The 23848-nt window shown below is 47.0% G+C and overlaps 1 protein-coding gene across 1 annotated transcript; it reads left to right on the forward strand.

Moving 5' to 3' along the window:
* Window positions 1-1674: 1674 nt before the first annotated feature.
* Window positions 1675-23364, forward strand: CKMT2 (creatine kinase, mitochondrial 2). Its single transcript, XM_045565787.1, has 10 exons — window positions 1675-1869; window positions 11002-11174; window positions 12551-12749; window positions 14159-14254; window positions 14728-14949; window positions 16716-16801; window positions 17732-17855; window positions 18463-18597; window positions 19798-19923; window positions 23099-23364. The coding sequence occupies exons 2-10, from the start codon at window positions 11023-11025 to the stop codon at window positions 23216-23218; spliced, it is 1260 nt and encodes a 419-aa protein (XP_045421743.1). The 5' UTR covers window positions 1675-1869; window positions 11002-11022; the 3' UTR covers window positions 23219-23364.
* The last annotated feature ends 484 nt before the right edge of the window (window positions 23365-23848 follow it).

Below are 23848 nucleotides of genomic sequence, written 5' to 3' on the forward strand. Positions count from 1 at the left end.
CAACTTCAGGGTCACTGCATTTATTCCAGTTGGTGCTGGAACTGAGTTGAAACAAGTGAGTGTGCAAAAGAGCTATTGCGAGAAGAAATAGGCCTAGATGGCCCCCCACCCCACCCCACCCCACCCCAACCCACAGAGCCCAGTCTGCTGAGCAGCCTTCAGCCCCACAGGCCTCCAGGTCGCTGACCGTTCCCTCCTGGTGAGGGAACATGAAATCAGTGTGGTTGGTCCTGATCTTCAGTCGTTTCAGGGAAAGAACATAGAAGAACCTAAAAAAATACCAGAGAATATCATGTATGTAACAGGTAACGCTTTCTAAAAATGTTGACTCGGTGTGAGGTAATGACAGCACACACAGATGCTCCTTGACTTACGATGGGGCCATCCTAAGTGGAAAATATCGTAGGTTGAAAATGCATTTAAACCCCCCTAACCTACCGAACGTCGCAGCTGAGCAACGCAGTGCACCGTAGAGTATCAGCCGTGCACCCTGGTGATCGTGTGGCTCCCTGGCCCTGCCCAGCATCCCAACAGAGTTCCGTCCCATGTGTCGCTAGCCTGGGAAAATTTAAAATCCGAAGACTAGTTTCTTCTAAATACATATTGATTTTGCACCATCATAAAGTTGACAAATCATAAGTCAAACCGTTGTAAGTTGGGGCCCATGTGTGTGTTAACTGAGGTATAACCAATATACGGTCAAAGGCTTGAAGCTTAAGTGTAGAGCTTGAGGAATTTTCACACGTGTGTACACCATATAGCCACCCCCACATCAAGAACCTTCCAGGCCCCAGAGAGCCCCTTCACATGCTCTCCCAAGCAGTACCCCATGCAAAGGCAAAATAGATATTTTTGCTATGAGTCGTGTTTAAAAGAATTGGAAATTCTGAAAGACAACCCTGCTGGGTAGGTTGTTTTGGGGGCCCCACTCCCTGCTCCGTCCACCCCTCTGAGCATGCGCTGGGCCCTGAGAAGGAAGAGAAAGGACCCAGCTGGCGATGTCCATGTGGCCACGGAAGCTGAGTACGTGACGGTCACCAGACGCCAAGGCAGGTTCCCTTGAAATGGCAGGACTGCTGCCCAAGATCCTGGCGGGTCACTGCTATTTGCAGGCAGCCTTCCCGGTTGGTGGAGGATGGCCCAGACAGGGCTATTTTTAAGCAGGGCCACGGCCTGCCAGGCCTTCTGGGTGGTAGATTAAGCTGGTGTGGACGGAAAGTAAGATGTGTCATCTACTCCAGATGGCCTGATCTTGAACACAGACACGGTTGTCACTGTGCCCGGATCCAGGCCCCAGACAACATGTCGGAAGGAGGTCACTCCAGCCCCTGGCTCAGGGCCTGGGCAGCTGCTGGAGAGAGGCAGCTTTGAACACCTCTCCCCTCTTGGACCTCGGCTTGCAGGGTTTATTCTCCAGAGCTAACTGGGGCCTCAAAGATGGCGCACCTGAGAGGCGGGAGAAACGAGTCCCGCAACAGGTGTGCCGCTTCCCCTGCCGGCCCTTCCGTCCCGAGACCGGCCGGGCAGGCAGGCTGCAGGCCCTAGGACCCCTCTCAGAGCCCTGGGAGAGGCAGCGCCCGGGGGGGGCTCAGGGAATAAGGCCTCTGCCTTTGCTCTTCAACGGGGAGGGAAACGTTTTAGAGCAAGGGCAGGGGCAAGACAGAGCCCGGGGCCCAGTGCAGAAGCGTCGGTGGCTGCGTTCAAGGGCACAGCCGGGGGAGCAGGTGCGACCCGCAGTCCGGCCGGGATTGGCCGACACCCTCAGGCGCCGCCCAGCCCCGGAGTCTTTTCCAGGCCGGGCCCTGCCAGCTCCCATTATACTTCTTGGCTGTGTGCGTGCAGCAGGACGTGGGACACTCCGGCTTCAAGGTCAGTGAGTCCGTGAAACTCTGCTTTATTCCTGCAAAGAGGAGGCACTGCTAGAGCCAGCGTGAGGGGCCCTGGAGGTGCGGACGCAGACGGGAACCGTGTATAGGACAGGCACCTCGGGCGCTGCACGTGTGTGAGGAAGTAAGGATGACTCGATAAGGAAGCCCGCAGCGTGTCCGTCCTTAGCTGAAGCTCCGCACTCGTCCCCGCTCGCAGGCGTGGACAGCTTAGCCCAAGGGACCAGAAACATACCAGCACCCTGTTTGCAGACCTTTTTGACAGTGACTCGGGGATTTGTGTTGATGGAAATAAGAAATCTAAATGCTGAGTTTTGACACTAACTTTGGGACAAGTTTAAACTTTAAATTTCTTTCCCTAGTAATATGCAGAGCCTCATCCACTCTTTTCTGGGAATGTTTTTCCTCGGCAGCATCAATAGAGGTGCAAATAGCGACTTGGAATGAACTAACTAGAAAATTAAAATTTTAAGGCCCTCAAAAGGAGCTAATTACTAATAAGCACAAATAGCTGGACCCAATTTAAACTGGTGAATATTGTTAGAGATTCATTTTTGAAATCACTAATACGTGGATAATGGGCCAAGTAACCGTCCGCCCTCCCCACCAGAGGTCAAAAGAAAAAGCTGCAGAAGTGGCCTCAGTGTTGCATCCATGGCAAAGGCCTGTTCTTTGCCATAATAGCTTGCTTGCTTGGCTCTCAGAGATTATACCAGTCCTGTTCTTAGTCGGTGGCATCTCTGCCTTCAAATGCTTTGAATGAGCAGAGAGTGATGTTCGCCAAACAGACCAAAACCCACTGGTATCCTCAGTGCTGCCCTTCAGACATCTGGAAAGCGTTACCAGGCTCTGTGTCCCTCACCGAGTCCGCTGGAATCGGGGGGGGGGGGGGGGGGGGGGGGGGGACAGTTAGTGCCCTCATGCCCTAAGGATAAGCTAGTTAAACTGGTGCATGCCTTTCCAGAAGGGCCATTTTTTCTGTCTGTGGCACTCACACTTTGTCTGTTTCTGAACTCACGTCCTTGGTCTGTTCTTTCGCTCCTCTCACCGGGGAGAAGACGGCCACCACCAGAATCTGGCAAGAGGCCTTCCTGCCGGGCGGGCTCTGCTGGGAGCTGGGCTGTATTCTGCCGCCGGAGCACTTCGCTTCCTGCACTGCCTTTTCCAAAGACCTCAGACTTTGCAGTCGGTCTGCGGGTCAAGGCACCGTCCCAGCAAAGCACGTGAGTGCCACATGCACCCCACGGACTCTGCCGGCTCCTCGACCAAACCACAGCCTTAGAGAATGGGCCATGAGCCAGGTCACTTCTCCTAGCAGGGCTGCTGAGGAAGGTTCAGGAAACTGTGGGCTGGGAGGTGGGGTAAGGAAAGGGGAGGCGAGGGCTTTCAGAGGCAAGAGGGGGACTGGCTCTGAAACAGAGATTGCCCCTGCTCAGAGGCCCTGGGTCTCCATGTCTGCCGCAGCCTAGAGCAGGACGCACCGTCTGCCCGGAGGAAGCCATGCAGGGCCTGCCTCGAGCATTCCGGGAGTTCCTGCCCACCGAGCCCGGGACCCCGCAGGGAGCCCGGCCTGAAGGCCACTGACTGCTGGGGTCACACCCACCCCTGCCTGGGAAGCCTCAGAGACTCCTTCCCTCGGGCAGGAAGAAGGCAACCCACTCCTCCACAGCAGTTTAAACGACTAGACGGCTCCTACTTTCCTATTTTCTTGCCAATAATTTATTATTAATACCTTTGAGAGACAGGTCTGGTCCCATCTTCATCACAAGGAGGGCTAGGAAAGGCCTGTGTCTCACAGGGCAGGACTCTAACCATCTCCTGCCTCTGCCTCTCTGCTTGTTGAGTAGCACAGAGAGGCCCAGGGGTGCCCAGTAACTTTGACCGTGTACCCAGTGGTCGTGAGGTCATGTGAACCCTTTGCTCTCATAGAACGGGGAGGGGACAGCCATTTGCTGCTGGCCTAGGAGACTGTCGTCCTGGGAATTTGTTCAGAGAGTTCTGTGGAGCTGCTTCAACCCCAAGGACGTCCTCTGTTTTGGGGTGACTCTCTGGGTGGAAAGCTGACACGTGGTCCTCCCCCTGGCCTTCCACCTGCCTTCTGGCCAAGGAGCTCGGACACATGGATGCCACCAACAGCTGGCCCAGAAATAACTCTGAGGCAGCAGAAAAGCACATGCGGTCCCCACCCAGGTGCTCAGGACAACCAGGAGGCTGAGGCTTGCGGCAGTGACAGAACCTGAGGCCTCCACGTTCCAGGATGTCACAGAACCAGGGAAGACCCTTAGAGCAGGACCCAGACTCCCTGTATGCCGGCCTGGGACAGAGAGATGCGCAGCTCTTGCGGGCTTGATGCGGTTGTGCTCGTATTCTAATAGAGAAGGCAGCGTAAGAGCAAACAGGATGCTGTTGCCTTTAGCTCCGTTAGGGCTCTTGCCCCGCCCCCCAAATCTCACTGGCTTGAAGCCCAGGTGTTCTGGCTGATTTTAGCCCAGATGCTATAAGCAATGCTTTTCAAATCAGGAGCCATAGAGGTGTTCCAGGGTAGGGAAACTGAGGCAGATAGTTTCTATGGGGTGGAGCTAGATACTACCTTCCTCCTCACCCCCTGCAATCCCCACGTGTGTAGAAGGAGGAGAAAGGAGGGAAGGAGAGAAAAAGCCTGAGAGAGAGGCCGGCTGGCCCAGCACCCCTGTGTGGCTTGGCAGGCACACTGGGCCCCTAGCGTCAGAGCGGAGCGGGCAGAAATATCCCTGGCACGCGTGCTACCTCAGCAGGGAAGGACACGGAAGGAGAACAGGCTGGTAATATTCTGGGACTCTGGGAGGAGTCATATGCTCTCAGGTGACAATCCTGTGCCTAGGAGCTGCTGTCTTGGGGGTTTAACTCAGTGAAGTGGCCGGTGGCTCCACAAGTCCTAAGCAGCAAGGCAGGGTTTCCCTCCAATTGCCGGTCAGTGCAGGGCTGCGTGTGAGGCGTTGGGGTCCACAAGGAAGCCGAATCCAGGGCTAAAGAAAAGCCCGGGTTCAAATCCCAGCTCTACCACCATATTGGCGTGGACACCTGGAGCAGCTCACTTCACTTCTCTCGAGCCTCAGTTTCCCCATCTACACAATAATGCCTACTTGGCAGGATTGTTGCCAAGGCTGAAGGTAATGTTTGTAAGGCCCCTAGAATGATGTGGGACTCGTGATAGGAGCCCAATAAATGTTAGTTAAAAAAAAAGATAGGAAGTTTTGACTCAGTGTGCAAGGATGGAAAGGATATTCCAGGGAGAAGGAAACACCCAAGCAAAGGTCAGAGGTGGGAAAGTGGGGACCTGCTGGTGAAGCCAGAAGTCACTGGAGACACGTTGCAGGGGTCGGGCTTGGAAGAAGAACCGGGGGCGGGGGTGAGGGGGCCCAAATGGTCAAATCCATTTTGTGGTTGGTTTTCAGAGGCTGATCAGTAGATCTGAAAGTATGTGATAAGCACCTTCTGAAATAAAGTCTTGTCCTCAGAGAAATGACAAAGTAAAACCAATGAAACACTTTAAATGGTAAAAATGTCAGCTAAAATTGAAAAGCGTTCAGGGAAGGGGCAGACGAGTGCCGGCTGGGATAATCAGCTGTGGCCGGGGGAGGGAGTGATGGTGACCCCGTGGCCTCAGGGCTGTTACGGGAAGGGACTCACGTTTATTCAATGCCTACTGCACCCGGTGCCTTCATCCCCACAACACCCCCGGGAGAGGGCTCATCGTGCCCACGATAGAGAGGGAGCTGCTGAGGCTCAGGTGGTAACACGCAGGGTTCCCAAACCCAGCTGGGCTTGGCAGCCGCCTGTGCTTGGGAAGCGTTTTCACAATGTACAGCTGCCAATGGCTTTGACAGCGGCACGCGGCCACACAGGTGTGCGTTCAAACTGTACGTCTGTCACTCACTAGCAGTGTGGCTCTGGGCAAGTCATTTAACTTCACAGAGGAGTATCTGTCTTCACCTACACAGTGGGGCGACAGCACACAGTGTGCCTGCTACAGCAGGCTTCTGCTTCTTCCTCTTTTCCTCCTTCTGAGGAAACTCTGACTCATTTGGGTAAGACATGCACTGAAGGCCCGAGAGCAGCTCCACCTGAGCTTCTCTGGAAGTTGCAAAGAACAGGAGGAGGTGCTTAGGGTGCGACATCACCACTGTTGGCAGCAGTGTCATGGTGGGGCTGGGCAGAAACGAGAGGCCCCATGGCCAGGCCTTCTCTCTAGGACTCATGGAGACTTTGAAAGGAGCCAGCACATCCTGCGTACGTCCTTCTTTGACTCATCCCCACCTATCATGATTTTGCTTATTCGTTTTCTTGATCAACTCCCAAAGTAAATTAGAAGCCCCCAAAGGAGGGGACTGTGTTTCTTTTGCTGATTCTCATTTCACCTCGCACAGTGCCTGCACTTAATAGGCTCTCAGAAAAGACTCACTGATGAATGAATTCCATGCTTCCTGCTGGGGCTGGAAGCCGACCTGAGGCCGTAACTGACCTGGGATGCTTGTGAAGGAGCAGGTGCCAACCGAGTGGGCACAGTGGGGTGGGGGTGAGGCCAGAGAACAGCGCCAATCAGAGAGCTGAGGGGGTGGTGGGAAGGAACTCGGGTGGCAGAGAGGTTTAGAGCCAGCTTCCCTCACCCTTGGCATGTCCAGCAGCCAGGGCCCCCTGGGAGAAGAGTCCTGGTGGACCAGCACCTGCCATGGTCCTAACTGCCCACCACGTTCCAATGGGGGGGGCTGGATCAGCCAGCAACGAACATCTCTAAAGAGAAACATTTTAGGAAGCAGATATGTGCTTTCTGCAGGATGTATGTGAGATGCTCCTGCCATTTGCAGACCCCCCTGGCTACAGGAGTGGAGCCCACAGTGAGGGTGTCTGGAAACTTTTATCCCAGGGATAAACACCACGGCTGCTCTGGCCCCCTCATCTCCTCTCCCATCTAAACAGAACAGTTCAGTAAGTTATGATGATGCTCAGGGAATGGGGGGAACCAAAAAAATGTTAAAAGCTTCTGCAAGTGAGCCTCAAATTTCTTTTTGCTCCAAACTTTTGTCCCAGTGGTTTCACAAGATACACTGACTTATTAAACCATGTTTAAAAACTAAGCAAAGCCAAATCCTGACTGCGTTGGTGGACACAGATTACCTCTTACATATAAACATCTTCCCAACTTTACTTATTTATACCACATGTTATCATATGTGCAAATAACCTATCAAGCCTCTTCTGAGCCGTGGCCTGAGCTGCAGATAATGCTTATGTAATACTTGGGGCCTGCCAGGTAACAGGGAAAAGCAACTTTCTGCCTGTGCAGCGTTTTAAAGACTAACTTGCCACAGAGATTTAGCTTAGTCACGAGGGAAAGTGGTTTCATTGCAAGCCTGGCTCTGGGGCCTGGGAGAGCGTGGAACAGACATTCCCAGATCACCAGCCTGTAAAAGACCCTTGTTTTAATCTCACATCCAGGTTCATCATTTGGGACCGTAATAGTGAAATTTGATGTCTGTGTGTCTTGAGGAGAGTAAAACAGAGTCAAGGAGTCAGGAATTCTTTGCTTCGTCAAAACTTGAAGTCTGTGTCAATTCTTTGCAAGGGATCAGGGATTAATTGAGAAATTCAGTTCCAGGACTGTGTTGCTGGCTACAACCAAAGCCTCCCTGGGGTCACTGGCATGAATGGTCCATTATTGATCAGACACCAGTGCAATGCTGAAACTCTCTCCCTCTCTTTTTTTTTTTCTTTTGAGGCAGAGTCTCACTCTGTTCCCTGGGCGAGTGCCGTGGCATCAGCCTCGCTCACAGCAACCTCAAACTCCTGGGCTCAAGTGATCCTCCTGCCTCAGCCTTCTGAGTAGCTAGGACTACAGGCATGCACCACCATGCCCAGCTAATTTTTTCTATATACTTTTAGTTGTCTGGCTAATTTCTTTCTATTTTTAGTAGAGACAGGGTCTCACTCTTGTTCAGGCTGGTCTCGAACTCCTGAGTTCAAACTATCCTCCTGCATCGGCCTCCCAAGTGCTAGGATTACAGGTATGAGCCACCATGCCTGGCCAATGCTGGAACTCTTAGAAGTAAATGAATATTATGTCCAGAAACTAAAATATGGATATGATGACATCTCAAACATTAATATTTTGAGCCAGACACCCACCCCCACATTGCCTTCACAGGAAGGAAGACCTTTCAAGACTACCAGTTATTTTTGGGCTATCCATGGAGACCATTCCCTCCCCTTTCTCCTGACTCTGCTTCTTAAGACTTATCTTCTCAAACAGACTCAGGTATGGACACATGTCAGTGCACAGGCAATTTAAGGAAAGAGAGATAAAGATCAAGACATTTGGGTCAGCCTAGAAACGAATGCACTTCCTGTTAGCTTAAGGAGACCAGGTCCTTCCTGGATTACTTTTAGGCATGTATTGCCTGGAAAGAATTTGGGCAAAGCTTCTTTTACTTTGGTGAGTTCTACAGTAAACCTCACAGTGACAGCATTGCCTCTCTGCTCATAAAGTGGATTTGAAGGTGTGGCAGCAGATGAGACAGCCCAAAGGATGTATGTTGGTGTTGCCTGTCACACACAAGAGCCAGGAAGCATTGGTGCAGCTCTTTGAAGAGCCCTCATCTGTTCTTGGAAGGATACTGACTACAACCTAGTAGGGGACAAAGAAGTATATGTGATGAGATTAATGTTGGGTCACTACAAGTCCCCAGGACAATGTCAAGAAATGACCATTTCATCTTGTCTGTTTTTAGTACTATATGCTGTCGTTAGGATTGAAAGAGTTGTTTGCAGACATGAGCACAGAAGAAAAACGGTCTAACAATCTGATTTCCTGAGCTAATGTACAAAAGCAACTTCTTAAATGTTTTCAAGGTCTTTGATGCTCTTAGTTGAGATATTCAAGTTTAGCAGAGATTTCCAGGTGATGATTCACCTTATCAGGAGGAGTTTTTCCTTCACTGGGTGGCCCAGGTTTTCATCCATTGCCATAAACATCAACCCAAGTTCTTTGAAGCAATTGATCCACGTAAGCTGGAGTATCTTGCAGCTGCATCCTGGGAGCCTTCCAATTGTTAGGGAAATCCATACTCTCTTTATTTAGGCATCATGGAGACCAAATAGTGAGAGAGTACTGAGAGCTACCGGCTCTTTTGTTCTCCACTCAAAGACCCATGTTATATAGCTCCCTGTTTGGTGATACTGTGGGGCTCATTTGCCCTTCTGCAGGTATCTGTATGGGTGTGTTTATCCTGATTTTCATCACTTGTTGATAACTATATAAACACTTATTTAGATTTACACATTTTAATCCATCATCTGCATTTCAGGATGTCCTTCTGCTGTCATTGCCTTTCTTTCTCAAATATCTATTTAGTAAGTTCCTTTGTTATTGAGCCTTTCTTTATCTGTATTTGTTTTTTTCACTCTTCATTTTTGAAAGATGGTTAGACTAGATCTTTAATTCTGTGTTGATAATTATTGCTTCTAAAAGTATTCTTTCTCTGGCCTCATTTTGGAAAAATCAGTTGATGTCATTTCTTTGTAGATCGGTTTCTTTGTCACCGATATCCTACAGTTTCACTATTATTTGTCTAGGTGTCAATTTCTTTTTAGTTTGCTTGGGTGATGTTGGGCCTCTTGAGTCATGGATTCTTGTCTTTCATCAGTTCTGGAAAATTCTCAGTCACTTCTCATCAATTATGACTTCTCTGTTTTCTCTATTCTCTCTGTCTGGGATTTCAATTAGATGTGTATTTGACTTTGACACTCTATCCATCAATTCTCCTATATCTCATGTTTTCCATTTTCATATTTCTCTGTGCTACATTCTGAGTAATTTCTTAAGATAGATCTTCCAATTCATTTATTCTATATTCAGTTGTGTCATATCCGGTAGTTCAATTTGGTTCTCTTTCAAGTCTGCTTGGTTTTTGTCTTCTTTTTTTTGTTTTGTTTTGTTTTAAGACAGGGTCTCACTCTGTCACCCAACCTGGAGTGCAGTGGCATAATCATAGCTCACTGCAGCCTTACATTCCTAGGCTCAGGCAATCCTCCTGAGTAGCTGGGACTACAGGCATGTGCCACCACGCCTGGTTAATTTTTTTATTTTTCATTTTTTGTAGAAACAGAGTCTCTCTATGTTGCCCTGGCTGGTCTGAAACTCCTGGCTTCACCTGATCCTCCCACCTCAGCCTCCCAGATTGCTGGGATTACAGACATGAGCCCTCATGCCTGGCAGTTTGGTCATTCTTAATAGTCTCTTGGTGCTTGCTCATAAATATGATTCCAACACTTAGTTCTTTAAACACACTAGAGCTAATTTATATTCTTGTCTGACAACTGCAATATCTTCAATCATTGGAGATCTAAATCTATTTCTTCTGTTGACTCTCACTCATTGTACCTTCTCGTTTGCTTAGTGATCTTTGACTGGAAGCTTGTTATTTAATCTCAATCTATGGGAATCCAGGGCCTAATCTGAGGAAAACTGCTTCTGCTGGGAGCCAGGGGATGGGAGTCTGCTGAATTAGGGCCACTGCAGCCCCTTTCAAAGGTCTGAGTTCAATGGGGGAGTCCCATACTCAGACCCCACCCCTCATTGCTGATACCCTAACCTTAGTGCTCAGATGGGCATCCACCCTCAAGGTAACCCAAGCCCCTAGTTTATCTGGCACAGAGCTCATTTTGGATGACAGGAGTGGGAGGGTGTTCCTCAGAGATTTCCTGTACCTCCTAGAAGCCCAGAAATCCATCCTATTCAGGGTCCAGTTGTTGTATAGTGGCAGAGTCCAAAGGATCATGTGGTCTGTCAAACAGCTGGAAGTAGAAATTCACTATTTTTGTTTATTTTTTTATATCATATTACTGGAGAAAATGGCATGTGTTGCAGGCAGTTTAGACATTAATAATGTCTAAAACTACCCAAATTTTCTCAATCAGTATGAAGAAAAAAAAAAAAAAAACGGAAGAAATAGAAAACACACACACACACACCAAAAGAGGGGCTATGGTTCCTGCAATTCTTTCTCTTGTCTGTTGATCTCTATGCTGTGGTTCAGGGTTGTCCTTTGAAGCTCTCTAATCCAGTTTCTTTGCTTTCCAGACACTTACCCAAGAGGCAAGGATGGCCAGTATCTTCTCTAAGTTGCTAACTGGCCGCAATGCTTCTCTGCTGTTTGCTACCATGGGCACCGGTGCCCTGACCACTGGGTACCTGCTGAACCAGCAGAAGGTGTGTGCTGAGTCCCGGGAGCAGCACAAGCTATTTCCCCCCAGGTAAGGCCTCTTGGCTTTAACGTAATTCCCAGTGCCAGCCAGAAACATGCTTTGCCCTGCTGGAAACTGTCAGCAAGCCTCCTTCTTTTTGCCTTTGAGGATGACTAAGTCAAATTGAGACTCATTAAGCCCCACAACCCTGGAGCAAATACAAGGAAGTATAGCATTGTCATTCCTGCCCAGAGCTTGCAGTCCAGTCGAACAGTAATAATAGTGATAGTTAACATTTGTTGAGCACTTTTATGTATGCTAAGCACTTCACATGGACTATCTCTTATTCATCTTAGCATCCTTTTGTCATGAAATGGAGGCTTAGAAAAATTAAGTAGTGCCCAAGTTCGCGCAGCTGATGCAGCGAAATGCAAATCTAGGCCCCCTGATTCCAGACCCATGTCTCTCTCACTGCTCTACTACCTTCGGGAAAATGCAGTGTCACAGTACTGATTTTAAGTATCAGCTTTAAAGGACACTGCAGATGGGAAGTGGAGGAGTGGCAGGAGGGGATGAAAATAGACATATTTTCTCAGCCGTTGGAACCTTGCGGTGGATGAGCCACCACGGGCGGAGCAGAGTTTGAATGGGGTGCCAACAGCATGGGTTCCATACAGGCAGGTGTGCACGAGATTGACAAGGAAAACCCTGAGGTGTTTCTCAGAGACACTGTCTCTTGTGGACATGAGGATGTCTGAGGGTATCACTGGCAACCGTCATGTACCTCAGGAATTCCTGAGGTGAGAGTACTTGTGTTTGAGCCTGTGGTGGTCCTGAATCCCCTATTCTTCAACCAGTGCGTACCCCAGGGCAAGACAGCACTCCATTTCATCTTTTTATTATTGCAACAGATTTTTACTGAATGCCTGTTTCAATAGTCAGCCACTGTTCTCAAAAAGGCAGACAAAGCCCCTCCTCTGGTGGAGCTTGCGTTACAGACAAAGGACAGAGAAATAAATGAATTTCAGTGTAGTTCCGCCTGCAGGGTTTCTAGCCTCTGCACTGCCGACCTAAAGAACCCAAATGCGGCTCTCCTTAATGTTTTACCGAGCTTCTGGGTTGCGGGGTGGAGGGGAAGGAGTCTGCATAGGATCTCAGTTGATTCTCATAATTATCTTCGCCCTGTCTCCTCTATCCGTGAGCCACAGTCTGCGGGCTACCAGCATCCTGGGATTCTCGGGCAGGGCCACGTCCCTTTCCCGGGCAGCTCACCGGGACGACTTTTTCTGAGCCTGGCTCCCTCAAGTCAGGACTCCCAGGCAGCTCTAGCCGAGTGTCCCGGGCGCGCTGACTGAAGAGCCCGCGGAAGGATGGGCAGAGGCCCAGGCCTCCCCCGGCCCCTCCCCGCGGGGGCCGTGGCTGAACCCCCTCTGCTCCCCGCGCAGCGCCGACTACCCGGACCTGCGCAAGCACAACAACTGCATGGCCGAGTGCCTCACCCCTGCCATCTACGCCAAGCTCCGCAACAAGGTGACGCCGAACGGCTACACCCTGGACCAGTGCATCCAGACAGGAGTGGACAACCCCGGCCACCCCTTCATAAAGACCGTGGGCATGGTGGCTGGGGACGAGGAGTCCTATGAGGTAAAACTATCGGCTGCTGGTTCTGCAGTGGGGGTGGGTGGGTGGGTGGGGGTGCTGGGATGGCTGAAGTGCACAGTCCCAGTGTCCTTCTCTTCTCCATGGAAGCCGGCTCCAGCAGAACCATCTGGAATGCTTTCTGGAACAATGAGGTCTACAGCTTCCCAGGGACAAGGCTTCTTTTGCTGCCGCCCTATTATCCCTCCCCATGGAGGAATGAGCTGCATGACAGAGCTCTCTGAGTCTGTCAAAGGGATAAGTTGGCACAGAAAGTAATATATAATGCTATGTATTCACCAATAAGACGTTAGGAGCAGGTGCATTTGTGGCTGAGCTTTATTGGGTGTGGGTTGGGAAGAGCGTTCAGTGGGCCTTTAGTTTAGGAATTCTCTTCCTGTCACTGATTAGACAGCCACTGTAGCCAAGACTACTGAATTCACCAAGTCTCTTGGACAAATGCCATGATCTCAGCAGCCTCATCCTTGGTGTAGAAGCACAAGATGGTCTGGTACTAGCAGAGCTCAGCCACGGTGCACCCCTCTCTGCAGAGCAGCCTCTCAGTCATGCAGCCTCCTCCCTCAGGTCCACCCTCTTCGTGCACTTCTGTTGCAGGGAGCTGCAGGCAGTTCCCCGGGGAGGTAGCCATGGAGAGAAGAGAGGAGTCATTTTCAATAAACAAGACTGGCAGCTCATTTATATACAGCTTTGGGTCTGATTTGGGACCAGACTAGAGCTGGCTGCCTCCCCACGTCCCACAGCTCCCAAAGACTGCCGGGTGCTCTGTTACAACTTCTCTTAATGCTCTTTTATAAAGGATATCCCTGAAGTTGTTTTGTTTTGTTTTGTTTTTAGAATAGAATTTGCACAATACCCTTTGGGCTGGCGAAGGTCCTCACAGGGCGAGAGGTCCCTGCTTTGCCCTGACTGCTGCTGTGTATTTTTCTCCTGGTGCAGCCGGGTTTTCCATGAATTTAATGTTGCTTAAACTTCTCTGACCTTCTCTTTTGTGCACGAAACTGCTTAGCCTCTGATATGGCAGTTTCTTATATCCTACAAAAGCAAAAACTTGTAGGAAACCCCTCACATTCTTAACCACAAAAGTTTCTTAGTCTGAGGGCAGTGAGCTTGGCAGAATCACTAGTGAGGAGGTTAAGATGACAGAGTGCAGCGGCCCTGCCCTCTCTCAAGGGGCAAGATGCCTCTAAAAGGTTTTCTTTGGTAGAAGTTTGTTGTTGTTATTATTATCCACCAATTCATTCTCACACCCATTTCCTGCATGGTAGCACTGAGAATTTCAGAGAAGGAGGGCATCAACTTGGCCCTTAAGTTAAAAAGGGACAAGTGACTGGAAAGACCTTTTAATAGTAGGTGAACCAGGTAAATAGGAAACAGAAGTATCTTCCCTCCCGCAGGTGTTTGCTGACCTTTTTGACCCCGTCATCAAACTAAGGCACAACGGCTATGACCCCAGGGTGATGAAGCACCCGACAGATCTGGACGCATCCAAGGTAGGCGCCAGCCTCCCTCTCTGCCTTCCAGTGCTCAGAGCCCCGAAGGAGAACTGGAGAGCGGGGCTCCCCGCCCTGAGCCCGGGGCCCCTGAAAGCTCTGGAACTGCCCGGGCACAGCCTACTTCCTTGAGGGCCACAGAGAAGGTTAGGAAGATCCCCAAGTGTTTGTTTTCCTTAATAAATACCATTAGGGTAGAGCTGGCCACTGAGAACTTTAAGCCTTTCCTACAGCAACTCCTTTTTTCATCCCAAACCACCTTGTGAGGGCAGAGGCTCCCAGACTGCGCTGTAGACGACAGCTCTGCCCTGCACTTATCCAGCGCCCCTGCCCCGAGAATTCCCGACTCCGTCCCACACGCGGGTTGCGCAGCCACGCACAGTGCCAGGGTCCCTGGGGACAGTGCAGGCCGGCGGATCGGAACCCACTGCGGCTGCGGCAGGCCCGTAGTGACCCCACGCTCTGCTCGGCAGGTCACCCACGGGCAGTTCGACGAGCGCTACGTGCTGTCGTCTCGGGTGCGCACGGGCCGCAGCATCCGCGGGCTCAGCCTGCCGCCCGCCTGCAGCCGGGCCGAGCGCAGGGAGGTGGAGAACGTGGCCATCACCGCCCTGGAGGGCCTCAAAGGGGACCTGGCCGGCCGCTACTACAAGCTGTCGGAGATGACGGAGCAGGACCAGCAACGGCTCATCGACGTGAGTGGCGGTGGGGCTGCCAGGGCAGGGGCTGGACCGCGCGGGAAGGCCCCTCCTCCAGCTCCGCTCCAGCCTCCGCCCTGGCCCGAAGCTTGCTGGGCTCCGCCCCTGCGGCTCTGCCGAGGGCTGGGCCAGGTGTGGGGCTTCTACCTGTTCAGTATAAGGAAGGAAGATGAGGCTTTAAATTGTACTTGTTAAACCATGGAAATAGTGTATGGATAGCATCTGCAGAGGAAACTCCAATGTGGAGTTGGTAGGGTGGGGAGAGGGGGTGGAGATTAATGGAGGGTCCCCTTGCTTGCTGATAACTGGGAACAGTTAGGTGTGGACATCCTGTCAGTGCTTGGCAGATAGTCTCCACTGCCCCACCCAAAGAACATCCTGGAAGCTAGGAAAATCTAGAAGGGAAGTTCCACGTGCAAGGCCTACTCTGACTCTTGGAGCTGATTCCTGCTGCCTCCACTGTGTCTGTCCTCCACAACTTCTCTCTAGCACTAGGGTAGACAAAACCCAAGTCCCTTACTTATTTTCCCATTAACACAGCTAAAACTAGATGGTTAAAACCTTTAACTAAACTCCAAAGAAAAGGAGAAACAAAATTCTGTCATTTCAGAAGATGCAAATGCCATCTATATTTGCTATATTTGCAGACAAGACAGGCCAGCTAGATGGTCTATGGGCCTCACTCTCCTGGTCTCTCTGGCCATCGGGCCAACCATTCCCCTGCCCCGTTACAGAACAGGCCCACCTGCACCTCGGGTAGCCACTCTGGTTTCCTGCTTAAGGGCCCTGCTGCTTTCCAGGCAGTGAAAGTTCACAATCCTCTCCTGGCTCAAATCTCTGATCTCTCCCATTTCTTAGAGACTGTAGGCCTCCTCCCCCCATATCCACTTGATGTCTTACTTCAGTGTAATCATATTTGACTCTGTATTATCTGTATGTTTCATTATAGAGTATGTACATAGCTATGCAAGAGAGAGTAGTGTATACACAGCAAGTCAAATACCGGTCTCTTGACACTGGTTTTGATATGTGGCATAGTATATTGAAGCAGTTAAAGGCACAGTCTTGGGAGTCCTAGAGCTCTAGATTTGAATCTGGGCTCTGTGACTTCCTAGCAGTGTGATATTAGATAGGTTGTCTTACCTCTCGGAATCTCAGTTTTCTTCACTTACAAAATAGAATAATCACATGGAATAAATTTTTAAAAAGCACATAGCATAGAGCCTGGCACATAGCATTAAATTAATGGTAGCTATTTTTACATATGGGTCACTATTGTACAACTCTAATACTTTTCAATGAAAGAAATTATGATAAATGGACCAATAATGCTAGAAACAGAGAATGGTGGCTGTGCAGAAGAGACTTTTCAGGATAGCACCTTCATTCATTGCTACTCTGCCAGTGCAGAGGGTTGGTGCTGGTGTTGTAGACACAGCCCAGAGTGCTGTAGTGAGCATCGCCATCTGGGCTAAGCCAGTGGTTTTCAGTGTTAGTGTCATGCTAGAATCACCTGAAGAGCTTTTAAAAATCCCAATGCCCAGAGCATACTCCATAACAATTGTCAGAATCTCTTGGGACTGGAAACTGGGTATCAGCATTTTTTAAAGCTCTCAGGTTATTAGAGTGGGCAGCCAAGGCTGAGAACCCTGCCTAAGAGACCTCAGCAATTATAAGTGGGTTGGAATTTGGTCACTTGGCACTTGCAGTCATGTCTGATCTCATCAGTCTCTCTTCTCTGCTTTGTCCCTTTTGGCCTACAGGACCACTTTCTGTTTGATAAGCCAGTGTCCCCTTTACTAACATGTGCTGGGATGGCCCGTGACTGGCCAGATGCCAGAGGAATCTGGTATGGACGTAGCATTTTCACATTTGCTCTTTTGGATTGCCTGCTTGTCCTAACCTGAAGCTGTTGTGAATTGCAGTTGATAGCATGCCCGGATTGAGCTAAATGGAGGAGACAGACTATTTGGAAATTTTGTGTGTGTTTATGTGTTTGTGTACATATATCTAAGTATTGTGATGTGTCTAAGACATGTAGGAATGTGGGCCGGTTTGCATGAATTATGCATGAGAAAAAAGACTACCTTTTAAAGAAAAAATTAGCTTCATATTATTTGACCTCACAGAGAATCTGTTTCATGAATGACATTAAAACAAAAGAACAAAAAATGAAAAACAAGTATTGAGGATTTAAGAAAAACCCTAAAAGGAAGAATGGATATCTAGTGTATATGTATTTTATCTTGGCCAACAGTCCTCATTCCACTTTGACTCCTACACCTCGGTAGGTTATTATATGAGTGTACCTGAAGGAACCGAAATGAGCAGCTCCTCAGTTGGGGTGGACAGGCAAGATCTACAGAACAGACATATGTGCAGTCTTGTGTATGTCATACATCTTAAGCTGCAGGCAAATGCTTTTTTTATATAAGCACAAGATTTTGGTTGAATATGTTAGGAAACAAAATACTCTGGTTAGCGTCAAAGCCAAGCAAGTGTTATCGTAGTTGAATTATTGTCATCCTAGTCTGAGGAACTAAGGGGATTATATTCTTCCTGGGCAAAAACATGACATCTTTAAGGGTTGGAGTCAGTATTATTATTCTGTCAAAATAATATTATTTTGTGGCACTTGTTCAGGCACAATTAAGTGACAAGGGCCATCTAAAAAATGAGGAAGGTGAAATGAAGCAATCAAGCTAGAGAGGTAATGGGAGTTTTCATGTGTTGAAACAAATGCTATTAACACTCAACACCATATCTCTCTCTTCATTAGGCATAATTATGATAAGACGTTTCTCATCTGGATAAATGAGGAAGACCACACCAGAGTAATCTCCATGGAAAAAGGAGGCAATATGAAACGAGTATTTGAGCGATTCTGTCGTGGACTAAAAGAAGTAAGATGTAATCAGAGGTTTCTGAATATTCATTAAAATAAAATGTTTTTCAGTCTGGAAAGACACGATGGTAGCTTTCAAGAGAGAGCTAATTTTTTTCTAGAGATCAAAGCATTCTTTTGGAGTGGAACTTCGAGGGTAGTGCTTCAGAAAATAGCTGACTTTCTCTTATTAGAAAGCTCCTGTGCTTTCCTCCCCGTTCCACAATGGCTTGGGGAAGTCTGTGAATCATTACTTATTTTTAATATCGCTCTTGGCTATTATAAGGATAGAGACAATATAAGATGTAACTTGACCACAGACTTAACCTGCTGAGAATTCTTATATTCTTTTACCATCTTGGCATGAGTAATACCACCAACTAACATTCATTGAGTGCTTAGTATTTGCTAAGTACTGTGTTCAGTGCTTTACATGGTTCATTTAATTTAGTTGGACCATTTTAATATTTTGATAGAAGAGCTTTCATTTTCTATTAAAGGAGTACTGTAAATTCATCTAAATTTCATTCATTAGGGTATACATGTCTCTCCCTGGTGTTGGGGATGTGCCAAATGAATGGATATTTGAGAACTCTGCCATTTGTTCACTGTTGTTCTACTTGTAGGTAGAACGGTTAATCCAAGAACGAGGCTGGGAGTTCATGTGGAATGAGCGCCTAGGCTACATTCTGACCTGCCCTTCGAACCTCGGAACAGGATTACGAGCTGGTGTCCACGTTAAGATCCCAAAGCTCAGCAAGGTAACGCTTTGTGTCCAGCAGCCCTGTTGGGTCCCTGCGGGATCAGCTTGGATGTGGCTGCTTTGTGGAGGGAGAAAACATCACTGCCCTTTCCTTAACTCTTACTTTCTCACCTATAATAGAAAAATAACCAGAGAGGGTTAAGTTTGCCTCAAAAGACATTTGTATTAGGATAAAAGGTTGAGGGGCTATAAGAAAGGGATGGTGGCTTCAAGAATAATGCCTTTAAATTCTCTGTCATGTAACAAATCAGGATAGGCAGGCAGGCAGCTCTGCTCTGCTCCCTGAGGTTCCTGCCATCTCCTTTCTCTGTCTCTCCTAGTGCAAGTAGTTCTCAAACTCCAGCTTCCATGAGAATCACCTGGAGGGCTTGTTAAAACACAGATCACCAGGCCCCACTTGCAGAATTTGCATTTCTAACTAGTTTCCAGGTGATGCTGAGTTGGCCTCATTTCTATGGTCACAGTCAGGGCCCATACTCCGGTTGGTGGGAAGGGGAGAGAGCATGCAGGTGTGTCCATGCTAAGATTTAAAGTCTGGGCCTGGAAGTGGCACACGTCACCTCTGTTCATTCCATTAGCAAGAACTTAAGTCAGTGGTCCAGCGCTGGAAGAAGAGGAAACAGATTCTGGTGGGCTACTAGTAGTTTCTGCCACAGCACACCAAGTGAATCAAATACTTTAAAAAAATTTTAGAAAATCCTGCCCCCCCCCCAAAAAAAAAAAGCATGAAAATTTTTGTTATTTAAAACTTCAATGTTAAGAAAATTATTTGAAGTGATTTAACTTCGTGATGTTATTGATAACAATGACAACTGTTACATAAATGAATAATTAAACACATGAAAGCTGGCCTCTAGATGTCAAAAAAAAGGTATAGAAGTTAAGAACACAAGGTTGGAGTCAGACTACCCAGTTTCAATTCCAGCACTGCTACATTCTAGCTGTGTGACTTTGGGCAAGTCAATTCCTCCAAGCCTCAGTTTCCTCATCTCTGAAATGGGAGTGAAAGCAATACTTACTTCATTGGGTTGTTTGAAGGATTAAAAGTTCCAACACAGTGCCCTGGTACATAGTAAATAAATGCTTTATAAATGTTAACTGTTAATATCTCTCATTATATGCCTTTTCTAAGTGAATGTGCCAATGATGGTGAATCAGTTTTGCTTATTGTGATACTAAGTACTATCTGTTGTCCTAGGATCCACGCTTCTCTAAGATCCTGGAGAACCTAAGACTGCAAAAGCGTGGCACAGGTGGCGTGGACACTGCTGCAGTGGCAGACGTGTACGATATTTCCAACATAGATCGAATTGGTCGATCAGAGGTAACATCTCTCACTTTCCTAACATAATCTGACAAACTCAGCATAAGAGAAAGAGGAAGTAGAGAAGTAGCCTGAACAGTCTTATTTTTTCCAAAAAATTCAAGACCTCTTCTTCCCCCATGGAGTCTTGAGTCATGTTAGCTTTCCATTTGTAGTATTATTGTTCCATGGGAAATAACTGCATAAAGGTAAACACAGTGTAATCTGAGAATTTTTAGGCAAGTAAAGGAATTCACAATGAGAAAGTTGTCACCCACCTGTCACTGAGATCTATTCCAGGAATCTTCAGCAGACAGGAGCTCTATTATGCTAAAGGAATAGCAGTATTTTGTCACTGGAAAGTCAGAACATGTGTGCTATCCCTCTGAGGATGGTAAAATAGGAGAATTTTCTCTTGATTCTGAATTTCCTTTGGTGAAGGCTACATACTATCATCTTCACTGTGGCATTCCTAGATGCTTGATAGTCTTTAACCTTCTATTTCTAGGGCTAATGATGACAAGGTATGCACTAGGAATAGATAAAATTGTGCTCAGGCTAGGCACAGTGGCTCACTCCTATAATCCCAGCACTTTGGGAGGCTGAGGCAGGAGGATCACTTGAGGCCAGGAGTTTGAGATCCAGCCTGGGCAACATTGTGAGACCCTGTCTGTATAAAAAATAAAAATTAGCTGGGTGTAGTGCACTTGTAGTCCCAGCTACTCTGGAAGCTGAGGCAGGAGGATCACCTGAGCTCAGGAGTTTGAGGCTGCAGTGAGTGAACTTCAGCCTGGGTGACAGAGCAAAACCCTGTCTCAAAAAAAAAAAAAAAAAAAAGATCGTGCAATTATGCTCATCCTTCAGATTCTCTGAATACCTAAGATGAATAGAATTCATAGACTATGTGTAGGCCTGAAGTGATGAATTAGATTAGGCATAAAAACACACTACAGAAGTATGCAGCTGAACACTAAGCACATACTGAGTATGCTAAGTTACACCAACTTATCTGGATGTGGTCGCATTGAACATATCAGGCCTATTATTAATTTAAAAGCCTCTTCTCATAACAAAACACTTAATAATTCAGTGGCTGGTTATTAAATCTGTGGGTTATCAAAGCTGTCTCTTCCAGCTTGCTAGTTTTTGAATATTTCACTGCCTATTGATACCCCTACCGGTAAACTGAGGAAAGAGAAAGGAGAAAACACTCCAAACAGTTAAATCAGCTTCTGTGCTCCCAGCTCTGGTAAGGAAGGTACTTGAGGAAGAAATGGCTATAAATACAACTTCTAAAGTTGACTGGATAAGTGTGGTATAGTGAATAAAGAAAATCTGGGAGCCTAGCCCTGTTGAAGTCTAATATTAACTAGATATTTATTACTGGAAAGCAAGGTAGTTAGTGCTTTAAAAAATTTTAAGTCTAACTGTAAATCAATAGGCAATCAATATAAAAGCTAGAAAAATGCCAAAGAGTATTTTTAGTTTTTATTTCCTTTGAGACAGAGTCTCACTCTGTCACTGAGTAGAGTGCAAGTGGTGTCATCATAGCTCACTGCAACCTCAAACTCAAGCGATCCTCCTGCCTCAGCCTCCCAAGTAGCTGGGACAACAGGCACACACCACATCACCTGGCTGATTTTTCTACTTTTGTAGAGATGAGATCTCGCTCTTTCTTAAGCTGGTCTTGAACTCCTGAGCTCAAGCGATCCTCCCACCTCGGCTTCCCAGAGTGCTAGGGTTATAGGCGTGAGCCACTGCACCTGCCCCCAAAGAATATTTTTTAAAACACCATTTATTTAGCCCAACAACCCCAATAGCCACTGTGAATATTATTCTAAACTGACTTCCATTCTTTTTTATAATCATTCAAAAAACTTTTAAAAACATTGTTATTATAACACATATTTGGTATAACACAATTTTTCCCAATGTAGTATATCATGAGCATTTCCCCACAATATTAAATATTCTTCTAAAACATATTTTTAATGATAGTCTATTATCTATTTAATGTTTTCCTGATTTGATATTTTGTTTGACCCTCTCTCTATATAACTTTAATCACAACTCTGATTTATTCAGTTAGAATATATTTCTAGGAAAGGAATCCTGGGTTAAAAATGAGGGGGTGCTGTTTATGACCAAATTTTCTACCAGAAGATTTCTACCAAGATACAGTCCCACTGGCAGTGAATGAGAGACCCATCTCACCACACTCTCACCAACACTGGGATGGACCAATTGGATAAGTAAAAAATAATGTGTTTCCTTAATTAGCAGTGACTGGCTTTCCGATTCAACCCTCTCTCAGGACCTCAGTTTCCTTATGCACAAAAAGAGATGGGGAGGGAACTAGACTCTGTCATGCCTAGGGTCTAACACTCAATGATTCCTTCTATCCTTCCTGCTCATTCATGAGTTGTATCATGTGCGTTAGGGCATTAACTGGCATTAACTAATGCTTACTATCTTAGTTTGTGTCTCCTTGGGAGCAGTGCAAGTAATTTGTTTGGAAGGCAATCCCAGGGGACACAAATCATAGGTAGATGTGCTCTAGTTTAAGAAAAAACAATATTTGGAAACCAAAGTGCTAATGTATTTTTTAAAAATCAGGAATTTTAGAAAGTTTAATATAATTTGCAGTTTCCTTTAATTAATAAACTTGCCTGGCACAGTGCAAACATGATTTAGTTGCCAAAGATTTGACTTTAAGCAATTTTTTAGACACCCACTGTGTAAATGATGATATCTGATCAGATAGCATAGTGCTCAGACAGGGAGCTTAGTGGCAGGTCGGAAATCAGATGCAGGCCAAAGAACAATACAAGGGTGTCATTGTGGTGTCTTACTTTCAAACAAATGCCGACATTTTGTAGCAGACATTGATGGGGAAAAAAGGTGTCGGAGAGGCAAACTAATGTTTTTCAAATATAAAAAAGCTTTACGTACAAGGTAATAACCCCATCTTAATCAAGGAAAGATGGAGAGAAACCCTTGTGATATCTCTGCCTTCCATCTCTGAGAAGGACCTCCAGACAACTCTCCTCCCACAACCGCTTAGGGAAATGGAAGAAATTGTTCCAAAGTCCATCTAAGTGGCAAGTTCTCGTTTGTACCAGTGTTGGTCCTGCTGATCAGTGCCCGGCAGGTGTCTTCTACTCAAATTAATCATTCGTCTTTTTCACTGTCAAAGGTTGAGCTCGTTCAGATAGTCATCGATGGAGTCAATTACCTGGTGGACTGTGAGAAGAAGTTGGAGAAAGGCCAAGATATTAAGGTGCCACCACCTCTACCTCAGTTTAGCAGAAAGTGAACTTTCCCTTTCCCAATTTATAAATAATCTGTCTGCTGGTATGACAGACATCAAGAAGTCTCTACTCTGAGAGTTTTTGTAGACTTGGAAAAATGTAAAATTGTAGGCCCTTGCCTATCTTTACAATAAAACTCTCCCTAAATATCTTTGGTTTGTTTCTTTGATTTTTAAATAATACTAAGAAAAGCAAACACATCCAATTACAAGTAACAAAATAGGCAAAAATATTTGAAGGCAATGATAAAACTAACATTTGTTAGACCATTTACATGCACATCTGGATAACCCTCTGATTATCTAGATGTTAAATATGGTCAGCCCTTTAACAAATCCCTTATGGACACCATTAGTAAGTGAGGAACTAACATAATAAACAATTTTCTGGCAAGCCCAGCAAAAGGAGACTATTTCTCTTGTGTGGAAATAAAGACTATACAAATGAAGACAAACAGAGGCCATTTATGTATTTATTCCGAGTTTGCTATAGCAAGGGAGTCAGCCACCAGCCATCACTTGCATTTGGCAGAGACTCAAAGGCAGGCAGCAGCATGGGAAAGCTTTATGGTGAAGGAAAGGGGAGGCTTCAGGTATGCTCTGAGTGGGGTTGCAGGCACAGGGAGGGTGGAGGCA

The sequence above is a fragment of the Lemur catta genome, chromosome 12, assembly GCF_020740605.2.
Source record: "Lemur catta isolate mLemCat1 chromosome 12, mLemCat1.pri, whole genome shotgun sequence".
Lineage (NCBI taxonomy): Eukaryota > Metazoa > Chordata > Mammalia > Primates > Lemuridae > Lemur > Lemur catta.